Genomic DNA, 12353 nt, shown 5'->3' on the forward strand with positions numbered 1-12353 from the left:
ATACAGTATTTCTCTCCATTTAAACCCTAAGTTCCATGTGAGACCACCCACCTAAATTCCTCTTTTCTCTTTGAGTCTTCTGACAATTCTCAGTTCATTTGTAGAACAGACATAATTAGTATGTCTTTATGTCCTTAGTTCAAATAATGATCGAGATCAAATTTACTAACCTCCTTTATTCCCCCAGCTTCTCTCTGCTGATTATTCCTGAAGCACAAGAATGCACACACCAGTCTTAGCTCTTCTACCATCTCATTCAGCAAACATGTACTGAGCACCTACTATACACCAGGCTTTAGGAGATATTATTATCAAGGAGATATTATACTAGGAGATAATAAAGACCAATGAGGTGGGATAGGGAGGGTTGGAGGGAGGTTCAAGAGGGAGGGGATATGGGGATATATGTATACACTTAGCTGACTCATTTTGTTGTACAGCAGGAACTAACACAACATTGTAAAACCATTATACTCCAATAAAGATGTAAAAAATAAAAGAAATAAAGACCAATGAGACAAAGCCTTTGATCTTCAAGAAGTCCAACCCAGTCCCTAAGTTGCATGTTCCCATAAAACACATATTAAAAGAGAAATGCTTATGGATATGCTACATCTCCAATTTTTTTGTTGAACCTAAAAAAGTGGTACAAAGTGTATATGAGCTATTCTAACATAATCAAGACTCTTCTTAGAATACAAAGATATAAAATAAAAGGATAATAAACCTTGTGTCTGCAACATAAAAGCCATCCTTCAAAGACACTCTCATCCATGCCAAAGTTTTAGCTATGACAGGTAGGGGCAGTGAAGGTGTACAACTGGACAGAGCTCTGGAATGAGAAGTATCAGAGCCAAGTCCCCAGCACCGCCCCCTTCCCCCCCACACACAAGTGTCAGAGCTTGAAAAAGAATGCAGATTAAATCATTTCTCTTTTACCCACTGACCCTCTGCTTGTCCATGGAATGTGATCAGCCATGACTCTAGCCAGAAACCTGAGTAAGCAACCCAGACTCCTATCAGTGTACATGAATAAATTGTTAAAAAATGCATTGGAGCAAAGTTTACATTTAGAAACAAACAATTGAAATATCACCTCTGACAACCAGAGGTAATTTACAGCTTCTTTTTGCAGAATCATGGTAAATTAACTGTTTGAGCAGAAGGAAAAAAACTTTATTGTATACACTTGAAAGATACAACCAATAATAATATGAAATTCTAGCTCCCAACTACTGCTTTCAATATTCTTTGGAGAAACACATTTGCTTTTAATTTTAGGAGTGGTTGGAACTTGGGAACTCAAACTTGGTTTACAATTTCAGCACTTCAGTTCACAGAAGGTACTCTGACAAACAATTTTTTTCTCATAAAAAAATCATCATGATGAATCCTCTCAGATTTTTAAATAGGCTACAGTAAATATGAATAACTTTTCATATTGGTGTTATTTGAGGTTAAAAAAAGTAACAGACATATAATCCCCTATTCCTAACAAAATGGTTTATAATCATTATTTTTTAGTCCTCGTGCCTAATGCAGAAGCAGCACTATTTAATAAATTTAAGCTAAGCTAATCTTTGCATATCTCATGGATAAATAATAAGACTAAATAAATCTTCTAATGAAAACAATGGACATTTATTCTCACTGCAGAGCAAATGTAATGCATTGAACCAAACAACCAATAACATAATTTGTTTTACAGTTTAACAAATTTAAAGTCTAGAATGACTTAATTGCCTGTTTTTAATAGCTGCTTAAATCTCTTCATCTAAGAAATAATTCCAGAGAAGGAAGGTAGAGCGAGGGAGTGGGTTTAAGGGAGGAATAACCCCAAATCAAAATAAAATTACATGTAAATCATAGCCTGAGTTAAACCAAATAGCTCAATAAGTAAGACCTACGTTAAGATCTTTAAAAAACTAATTAGGTAAAAGAGGACATATGGGTTAAAAGTTTCTTCAGGTCTATGTGTATAAGGTAAAACTGAATTCCACTTAAAATTTTATCTCTAAGAATTATATCTCTATTAAGAATTATATCTCTAATTATATCTCTAATATCCTCTAGGCCATGAATATACTGTTCCATCCATAGAATAGACATAGGTAGCTAACATGAGAAAAAAATCACAGGGGATTCAGAAAGATAATAATAATAAATGAACATTTTTAAATGAAGAAAACCCCTCACCTCTGTAAAAACAAGAAAAAAAAGCAAGAAAACAAACACATGAGCCTCAGTTTCACTAGCATGTTGTGTCTGGGTTACTGCCGAGTATCACAAACCACATTTGATATTCTGTGTTTTTGGCTGAGTGACACCAGAATCTCTTTGAAGGGAGTGAGGAGAGAGAACTTAGGAAATGGAAAACGAGCTTTCCAGAGTATAGCTGTATCATTTCTAGTTGATTATCAAAACAGCATTGGAAGTAGTTCAATTAAAAAAGCAAATCAATGAAACACTGAGGTAGTAACAGCCAAAAATATACCCCGGGAAAGGCCAAGCTTGAAATCTTTTGGCTTATGCTTTGAAACACTAGTTTCTTGCCCATCAGCAGACAGAACAACTTGTACCTATACCATGGCATTGAACAACACAGTTTCGTCTCAAGAAACAGCTTCTAATCTCTGATCATCCACAGCACATTACATGCTTTAGTTCAAGAGGGAAGAGAGAGGATTACTCTAAGTCAGAAGATAGTGCCTAAAATGTGAAGGCAGATGAAATCAGGAATCTCCCCAAACTTGGCCCAGCACACTGAAATTAGTCACTGTCTATAAAGAAACTGCCAAGACTGCTGAGGATGTGAAAGTTAATACCGTCCTGATGTAAACTGTCAGTCCACGGCCACTCCCCCTTGAAAGCCATGCTATAATGCTGATTTCTACCAAAGTTCTTCATTTTGGAATACGGATTTCTTAAGTCTGAAATTGCTCATTCTCTGGTAGACTTCCTTACTGTGAGGTGTTTAGTTTAGTGTGGTGATGTAACTTAGATAAATGAATTTTTTTTTGTACTTCTGAAATTGCTAAAGAGCTCTCATTAGCATTACACAAATGATGGTGTGAGATGAAATATAAGGTAAAAACTGTTCATTGTTTGGTTTTGATCAGGATTGAAGCTAAATTGCATGTAATTCTTGTCAGTCTGTGTGCCAGAACATTTTTATATGCTCCTGTCAGTAAAATGAACAATCAACAGTAAAGGTAAATTACTACAGAAAGTAAATATAAAGAGAACGATCTTCCTAAAAAACACATCAACAAATAATCATAAGGGATGACAAAATCATTACCTCTGCTCTCTGTGTTCTGGGAAAAGCAGTTGATTTTTCTATGGCATAAACATCCACCAGGTAAAGACAGGCTCCTTGTTCGCGGTCCAGAATGGCTGCAGTCTGAATTATGCCAGTTTGTCGTCCAATAGTAAAGAGACGTCCCACAGTTTTTTCTTCACAACGGACTGAAACAATATAATACTCCACTGGGGCTTCAGATCCTCTAGGGCTAGCTGCTTCTATTGATATCACATTGGTGCCAATGGGTTCTCCTTCCTTCAAAATAGTGATATATTTGGGTTGTGTAAAAACAGGTCCATCAAGGCCCTGAAGAATGACGGTCAATTCAGTGGTTGATTTCCTCCTTTCAGGGCCAAGGTCTGTTGCTGAAACTATGAGATTATAGATCAGCTGAGAAGGCACCAGCGCTGAAGCCACTCTCAAGTCTCCACTATAACGATCCACAATGAAGGTGTCTGTGTCCCCATTGATGATCTCATACTCCACCTCTCCATTCGCCCCTTCATCTGGGTCGGCAGCCATAATTGTTGTCAGAACAGAACCAATCACAGCTGAAGGGTCGGCAGCCAGGGCATTTTGTGATATAAACATTGGAACATTGTCATTGAGGTCTGTAACCAAAATGGTCACGTTTTTCAAAGCATACCGTCTAGTTTCAATAGGCACAGCTTGATCATTGGCTTTTACAGTTAACTCAAAGAGATTAGCAAATTCCCGATCTATTTCAGCATTTGTATAGATAGTACCTTTGACTTCATCTATGCCAAAGTGGTTGCCCCTTGGCATCTGTTGGATGATCGTATAGCAGAGTTGCCCATTAATGTCTGCATCAGGGTCATGTGCAGTCACTGAAATGACAGACGTTCCAATGGGAATGTTCTCAACAATAGACTTGAAAATATCCCCAGGAGGGAAGCTAGGAGGATTGTCATTAAAGTCTCTCACATGTATAACCACCGACATTGTAGATGAACGAGGAGGCCTTCCTTGGTCTTTTGCTGTTATATTTAATTTGTACAAAGACTGTGTTTCAAAGTCCAATTTTTTGGCAAGAAAAATACTCCCAGTGTTTGGGCTAATGCTGAAAGTTCCATGATTGTTAGTCCCAGTAATACTGTAATGTAAGTCAGCATTGTCACCTGAATCTGAATCAGTTGCAGTAACAGAGGACACGAGTTCACCAATTCTCATGTTTTCCAAAACATCAACAAATAGTGTTGATTTAGGGAAAGAAGGGGTATTGTCATTTTCATCTAAAATATCAATATTTAAGGTACAAGTCGAATTGAGGGAAACTGCCCCTGAATCCACTGCTTGAATTACAAGGGAATAGGCAGCTGTCGCTTCATAGTCTAATTTGCCAATAAGTGTCACCTGACCAGAGGTACTGTCTATAGCAAACTGTCTTTCTTCATTTCCTTTTATTACAGAATAATGAATAAGTCCATTATTACCTTCATCAACATCTGAGGCAGATACTCTTAAAACTTGTGTCAGGTTGGCTGCTGACTCTGATATTGTCGCTTGGTAAAAGTCTTTTAAAAACTTGGGAGCATTATCGTTTATGTCCTTCATGTAAACATGTACTGTGGCCTGATCCTTGAGAGGCTGAGGGAGCCCCTGATCTGTTGCAGTGACTGTAAAGCTAAACACTGCAGTCCCTCTCCGCCTCATAAGAGACTCCCTGTCAAACTGATGAGTATTTGTAATTTCCCCACTAATTGCATGCAGCTCAAAATCTGGCTGCACCATTTCAAAAGAATACCTTACTTCTCCATTTGGCCCAAAGTCTTTATCTATCGCACTTACTTTGCCCACAAACGACCCAGCTCTCTGTTCTTCTTCAAAGTAAAATGTGTAATTGGTACTGTTAAAAAGAGGTCTGTTATCATTTACATCTTCTAAAATTACAGTAACGTTCACAGTAGCACTAAGGGGTTCCACTGCTCTGTCAGAAGCAACAACCAGTAAAACATATCTGTCTTGAAGTTCACGGTCCAGTTCACTTTTTATATACAATTGACCATCTGGGAATATGCCAAAAGCATCCCCTGTATTGCCTTCAGCAATGCTGTATGCAATTTCACCATTTGCTCCTGAATCCTTATCAAAAGCTTGCACTTTAAAGAATCGAGAATTCACAGGTTCTGACTCAGAAAGGGTGACCTCATAAGAAAGTTGGTCAAACACTGGTGGGTTGTCGTTTACATCATGGACATAAACTGTTAAGATGAAACTAGAGGAGAGCTGGGGAACACCCACATCAGATGCCAAGATCTCTATCTGGTAGGAACCAGCGTGAACATCCAGGGGTCCTAGCAGACTAATATTACCATTCCTTTCATTGATAGTAAAGAGGTTCTTGGGGTTTTGCTTCAGGCTATAGAGTACCATGCCATTGACACCTTCATCAGGGTCCACAGCTTTGGCTTGGAAAATGCTGTGACCTGCCTGCCAATTCTCTACCACATTCACACTCTCTACTGCCTGAAGGAAATGGGGAGAGTTGTCATTTAAATCCTTAACTGTTATGTTAACCATAGTGTCTCCAGTCACTGTGCCCCCACTGGCTACTACTTTCAGCTGATAAAAGGATTGCTCTTCTCTGTCAATCACACTTGCTGTGGTAAGCTGCCCAGTGACCTGGTTGATAGCAAACATACCTTTCTGATCCCCGGTAGTAATGAGATAACTGATGTTGGAATTGAGATCCATGGTGGATGCAGACACACTACCCACATGATATCCCAGAGCCACATTCTCAAAGACCACGAAGCTGTAGGCAGCCTGGCTGAACACAGGTGGGTTGTCTTGAGTGTCCAATACAGTGATGGTTACTATTGCCTGGTTTGGAGACTGTAAGTTGCCACCATCGGTAGCCACTATTTGCAACTGGTAAGCAGTTTTTTCTTCTCTGTCTAGGGCCATTCTTGTAGAAATAACCCCACTCTGAGCATTGACCTGAAACCGAGACCTGTCCCCAGCTGATATACTATATTTGACAGTTCCATTGAGACCCAGGTCTGGGTCAGTGGCAGACACTGTGGTGATGTAGCTACCTCCAGGCTCATTCTCCTGAATATGAGCAAAGTACTGGACTGGGTAGAACACAGGGCTGTTGTCATTAATATCCAGGAGGCTCACATTGATTCGAGCCATTGATGACTGGGGAGGGGAGCCCAGATCTGTGGCCAGAACCAACAGGGAGTAGAAAGCTTGCTCTTCTCTGTCCAAGGAGGAGATAGTACTCAACCTCCCCGACACAGGATGCAGGCGGAAGGACCTCTGGTCAGTCTCAGACTCTTGGAGGGAGAAACGCACTGTCCCATTGTCACCCAGGTCCCCATCAGTTGCCCCAAGCACCAGTAGTTCAGTCCCCGTTGGGGCATTCTCAACCACAGACACCTCATATCCTTCCAGCTGCGTAAATACTGGCTTTTCATCATTCACATCCAGGAGGGTGACTACAAGCTGGGCATAGGAAACCTTGGGGTGAACCCCCTGGTCCCGAGCACTGATATTCAGTACAATCTGGGAAGCGAGTTCACGGTCCAAGCCCCCAGCAAACCCAGTGGTCACCAGGCCGCTGTGTTCACTGATGTGGAACCAACCTAGTCCATTCCCAGAGACAATGCTGTAACGCAGATTAGCATTGAGACCAGAGTCGCCGTCAGTGGCAGACACTCCACTCACATAGCTTCCCGGGGGCGCCTCCTCGCTCAGGTTCACTCTGTACACTTGTTGGGCAAAGACGGGAGGGTGGTCATTGATGTCATTGACGAAAATCACCAAGCTCGCCACAGAAGAGCGCGCCTGAACCGCTGCGCCAGGGGGCGCCCCGTAGTTATCAGAGACAGAAACTGTTAGGTTGTAAGAAGGGATGCGCTCCCGGTCCAGGGCGCTGGCTACTTTGATGAGGCTCAGGTTCGGCACTTTGCTGCTCTGCACCTCAAAGTGGCGCTGCTCGTTGCCCCCAAGAATCTGCACAGAGATGTTCCCGTTGGCCGCGGGGGAGTCTGCGTCCGTCACGGTGAGCAGAGCCACCACAGTGCCCACCTGAGCATTCTCATCTACCGAGGCGTAACGTGAGGTGGCAGGGAAGTAGCGGAATTTCACCACAGGGTCGTTGTCGTTGACGTCCAGCAGCTGAATCAGCGCCTCGGCGCGCCCAGTGAGGGAAGGCACGCCTCGGTCCATAGCCTGCACGGTAAGCGAGTACTGGCGCCGGGCCTCGAAGTCCAGGGGCTCCCGCACCGTGATAAGCCCAGTTTCGGGGTCCATTTGGAAGGGGGTCCCCTCGTCCTGCAGCCGGTAGCGGATATCCGCGTTGGTGCCCTCGTCCGCGTCCGCTGCCGCCACCTGGAGGACGCTGGAGCCCACCGCCGCGTCCTCAGGCACCCCCGCCTGGTAGTGGGAACTACCAAAAACTGGGGGGTTGTCGTTAATGTCCTGCACAGTTACGTTTACCTGAAGGTAGCCCCGCCGCTTCGGCTCTCCCTTGTCCTCCACTTCCACCAGTAGTTGGTACTGCGGCGTGACCTCGCGGTCCAGCCCGCCCTTGGACACCAGATGCAGGAACGCGCCCTCGCCACTCGGGTTCAGGGTGATGTCCAGGCGGAAGCGACCCGCCTCGTTGCCCTGGACGATGCGATAGGACCGGTGGTCCACACCATTGGAGCCGATGTCTGAGTCGGTGGCCGTATCTAAGATGACTTGCCGCCCGCTGCTACTGTCCTCCTTGAAAGTGACCACAATCGAGGGTTCAGGGAAGACCGGGGCGTTGTCATTGAGGTCCCGCACCAACACTCGCACTTCGGTGGGGTAGGTGGGTGAGCTGGAAAGAACCACCAGGTTGATCACGTCGCTGGGTAGGCTCTCGCGGTCGATGGTGGCAGTGGTGTACAGGGCCCCGGTGCTACTGTTTATGGCAAACAGGGCGTGGCTTTCGCTGAGTCGGTAGGTGAAGCCTGGGCGCGTCTGGATGGTACCCACCAGCGTGCCCGGAGGTTGCTCCTCCAGCACCTCAAACACCTGGCGCTGCTCGGCCCCGCTGACCCGGGCCGGCCGCGGTAGCAGTGACAGCAGCCAAAAGACGCGAAGGAGCTGAAATAATGATAAAGTGGGCAGCGGGAGCCACGGGCGGCCCCCCCTGTCTGCTGCCAAGTCCATGGTCCTGGCTCCCTGGAACGGTGTGATAAAGAGAAGGAAGAGGTGAGGCAAAAAAGAGTGATAATGACAGGGATCAAGTAGGCACCAGCAAACATGCAGCCGATGTATCTGTCTGGGAGCTGTGCTATTTCAAAGAACCTCCAGTCCAGCAGAAGCAAGTCGCATCAGCAAAAGGCTCCAGGTAGCCATCTGGACGCTTAGCGCGGGAGAGATGCCTTGAGGAAAAGCGGCAGGGCATTCCTCGGGGCACTCCTGTTTGTTGACGAGTCCCCAGAAAAGTTTCTCAAACCTCCTATATTTTCCCCCTTCACTTTGTTTTCGAATCCAGAAAGTCTGAGCGTTTTCGGCTGGGTGGATGTGAGTTGGGAGAGGTTGCCTGTACTTAAGGTATATGAGGAATCATTGCAAACAATTGTCTTCAGAAACTTTAGAACTTACCCAAGGCGAAGAAACTGAAGAGGGAAGGACAAACGTCCGTAGCGGTGTGTGGAAAGAACAACTGCGCACTGGGGAGGGGGCGATGGGGAACCTGGAGATTATCAAATTGCTTTCCCAAAAGCTGGAGACGAGGGATTTCCTCGAGTCCCCTCTCCTTAAGAACGAGGCTGCAACGCCCCTCCAACAGGGCTGCAGAAGTGGCCGCTGAGGCCCAGGCGGCGGCGTCTGAGTGCGGGCAGCTAGCAAACTGCGTTCCAAGCGCTCGCTTTGGCGCTAGGTTCCGGTACCCGGGAGCGCTCAGCTCCGTCCCTTCTCCTCCAGCAGGAGCCGCCGCCGCCCCTGCTGCGGCTTCGAGCCCTTAGTCGGGCACAGGCAAAATCCAGCGCTCCTCAGCATTTTTTTTTTTTTTTTTTTACCTCTGCCGGGACGCCTGCCGACCCATTATTTGTACATCCAAATCGAGCGCAGGTCCCGCTTTCTTCTCGGCCTCGCCGGGGTCGGGCAGGAGCAGCGCGCTGTCCCCGAGTCCCCTCCCCTCACCATGCCAGGGGGCTCCTTCTCCGGCGGCCCCAATCAGAAGCCCACTCTAGTGCGCCTCGCCCCTGACCTCGTGCCCTTTGCTTTAATTGTCCCGTGTCAGTTTCACTTTGTAATCCACAAGGCTTTTGGTTTGGAGCGGGGGGGTGGTGGGTCCCTCTTTCTCCTTCACCGTTGGCGGTGGAGGCGGGGAAGTCGGCGCTGGGCTCTGGCGGCGCCCGCGGCAGCTCGGTACGGCGGCTGTCAGCGCTCTCCCTCTCGCCTGCCCGGGCTGAAGGTTGTACCAGTGTGGAGCTGGAGCTCCGCGAGCCCCTCTCAACCTCCGGCTGCTCCCTCACACTCTCCCCGCCCCTTCCCCGCCGCACGCGCGCGCGCACACACGCGCGCGCACACACACACACACACACACACACACACACACCGCGCTGTCGAAACACAGAAGGGGAGGGAAGACCGCGAGCTGGAGCAGGACTCAGAAACTTTGCTCGCCACTCATTGATCCCGCACTTTAGTTTGCCCGGACTCCCCCTAGCTCCCCGTGCTGTCACCTACTGCCCCTCCCTCGCCCCAGCCCCATTGGGCCGGAGCTAAAGCAGCCCCGCCTGGCACTCCGACCGCGAGCGCTCTCCGACTTCTTCTGCCTCCGACTGGCTTCTCGGGATGCTAATCACTCCAGCCTCTCGGAGGACTGTAGGCTGTGGGGTGTGGGAGCTCGGCGAGTAGGAGGCGCTGAGAAGGGGGTGGGGTGGGGTTTTTTATACCCTTTTTTTTTTTTTTCTTTTTGGTCACATCTTGTCCGGCATCTGAGCAATAACAGCAAAAAGCTGCCGCCGAATAGATGGGGGTGGGGTCAGGTTTGCAGATAAATAACTTTAGTGATGGGTTCTGGGGGAAGACCGTTAGGTTGTTATGCTAGTAATAACTCAGGAGTAAGGGGGGGTCGAGGGAAATAAAAGAAAGGCAGGGGGTGAAGGTCTATTAGAGCGGGAAGAAGGATTAAGCAAAGCCTGTCTGGGAATGCAGAGCGCAGATTTGCTTTAACCGTTTCCTGCCCCTTCTCTTTCGATGAGAGGGGAGGGAGTAGCTCTACAGTATGATCCGGCAGCATCCAAACCAAATCTTCCCCATTCCTCCTCTGTCTACAGAGCGAGATAATTGCAGTCCAGATCTAACCCTAAGCCTGTCTCCACTTCCAGGTGAGTAGGGGCACCAAGGCCTCGGTACCGACTGCACTTTGGATTTCCTATAGGAAAAGCCAGGGGAACTCTGTTTTGTTTCCTGTCCCGAATAGATCCCAGGTGTCAGTAGCCAAACCTTAGAGTTTCAACAATAACAATGGTAGCCCTTTGGAAAGATGGAGGTCTCTTCCTATTGCAAAGTTTGGAATTTTGATCTCCGTTGGAGTATTTCCCCCTAGACATTTTAAAGCCAAAGGAATGCTGATGAAGGTTTGTTTCTTTTTGCTTTGGTTTGGTTTTTATCTGGGGAAAAGACAGATATGAGGAAATAGAAATAAATAGAATGAAATTTAAATTTTAAAATTACCCACGTGCCACGCAAGTCACTCAGATTACTGTAGCTAATTTTTGTGGTATTCTTCAAAGAAAAAAAAAGGGACTAGGAATCAGGTCAGTATTATTTCCCCTTTAAGGACAACCGTTTAGAAAATAAGAATTTAAGCCAAGTAATGCAAATATAGGGCATGTGTCATACGTTTCAGCCACAATGACCCCTCCAAATTTAAAACTTCTGAGTTCGGAGATGATTCAGCCATGAGTAAATACTGCCCTCTGCTGTTCTCTGTCCATCTTACATTTTTAGCAGTCTGGTTTCTTGCTTAAAATTAAATGCAGAGACAGAAGGATCTGGTTACAAGGCTAATTCCTCCTTCTTGCCTAGGGATAGTAGCAAAGAAAAAAGATCTTTAGGAATCTCCTAGTGCCTTTCTTTACTTACGGTTAAAAACAAAATAAAACAAAAACCTTTTTTAAGCAATAAGGCAGAGAGCAAATTCAAGTCCTCTGATCCAGACAGCCTGTAGCCCAAAACTGATATATGGAAACATGAATGGTAATAACTCTATCACCAATTCCTTTGTTTAGGTTAGAATATTTACTAATGCATTTTCCTCTACTGTAGATACTGATATATATGGTACATATAATGGGTGAATTGGAAACAGACAAGAAAGTTAAATTTCACCATTTTTGTATTTTTAGGCCTTGAAAACTTGTGAAAGCATTGGAAGCTATTCTTCTAAAAGAGAGATATTTTTAAGCATTTTCTCAAAACTCCTATCTCTGCCAATAAATTATAGTCTTTATTTTGATGTAAATTAACACACAAAGATTTGTTGATTAACTAAAGTGAAAGCAGAAATGTTTACAAACCATGGCTATGATGTGTGATTTTAAGAGGGTTTTCTTACTTACTTGTATATTGTTTACTAATGTGCCACAGTTCAGTCATTCAGGTAGGAAACAGTAGAAAGAAAACACTTAGATACTTGTAGGGTATCAGGTATTTTTTCTGTTTTATTGTTTGTTTGGAAAGCCTGTGGGATCATCTTCATATTTAGTCTCAATAGTATTAAATTTGCATCACTTACGAGTGAATTTAATATTGGGGAAATGGGTAAAAATCATTCATTTTGTGGAATAGGAAGTGCAATATATATTTTTAAGTAAAAAAACAAGATATGACAAAGTTAAGTAATACAAAAAATGTACATATATTCAGTACATAAAATAATTTTTTGAACATTCTGAATGAAGACTATCAAAAATGATTTAGACAATGGCATGGTTATTCAAATAAATGGAAACTTTCCATGATAACTACATTAAAGTAACACATTCATTTATAGATAAAACCTACACAAAATTACAATCTATGTACACATAGG

General features: G+C 44.9%; 1 protein-coding gene across 1 annotated transcript in view; it reads right to left on the reverse strand.

Annotated features, from left to right (window-relative positions):
* The window catches only part of FAT4 (FAT atypical cadherin 4), a 172352-nt gene extending 163163 nt beyond the window's left edge, over nt 1–9189 (reverse strand). The window contains 1 exon segment of the mRNA XM_032632562.1: nt 3302–9189. Within this exon segment, the coding sequence (XP_032488453.1) occupies nt 3302–8473 (5172 nt within the window). The 5' untranslated portion in view covers nt 8474–9189.
* Nucleotides 9190–12353: the final 3164 nt, after the last annotated feature.

This window comes from Phocoena sinus, chromosome 5, assembly GCF_008692025.1.
Source record: "Phocoena sinus isolate mPhoSin1 chromosome 5, mPhoSin1.pri, whole genome shotgun sequence".
Lineage (NCBI taxonomy): Eukaryota > Metazoa > Chordata > Mammalia > Artiodactyla > Phocoenidae > Phocoena > Phocoena sinus.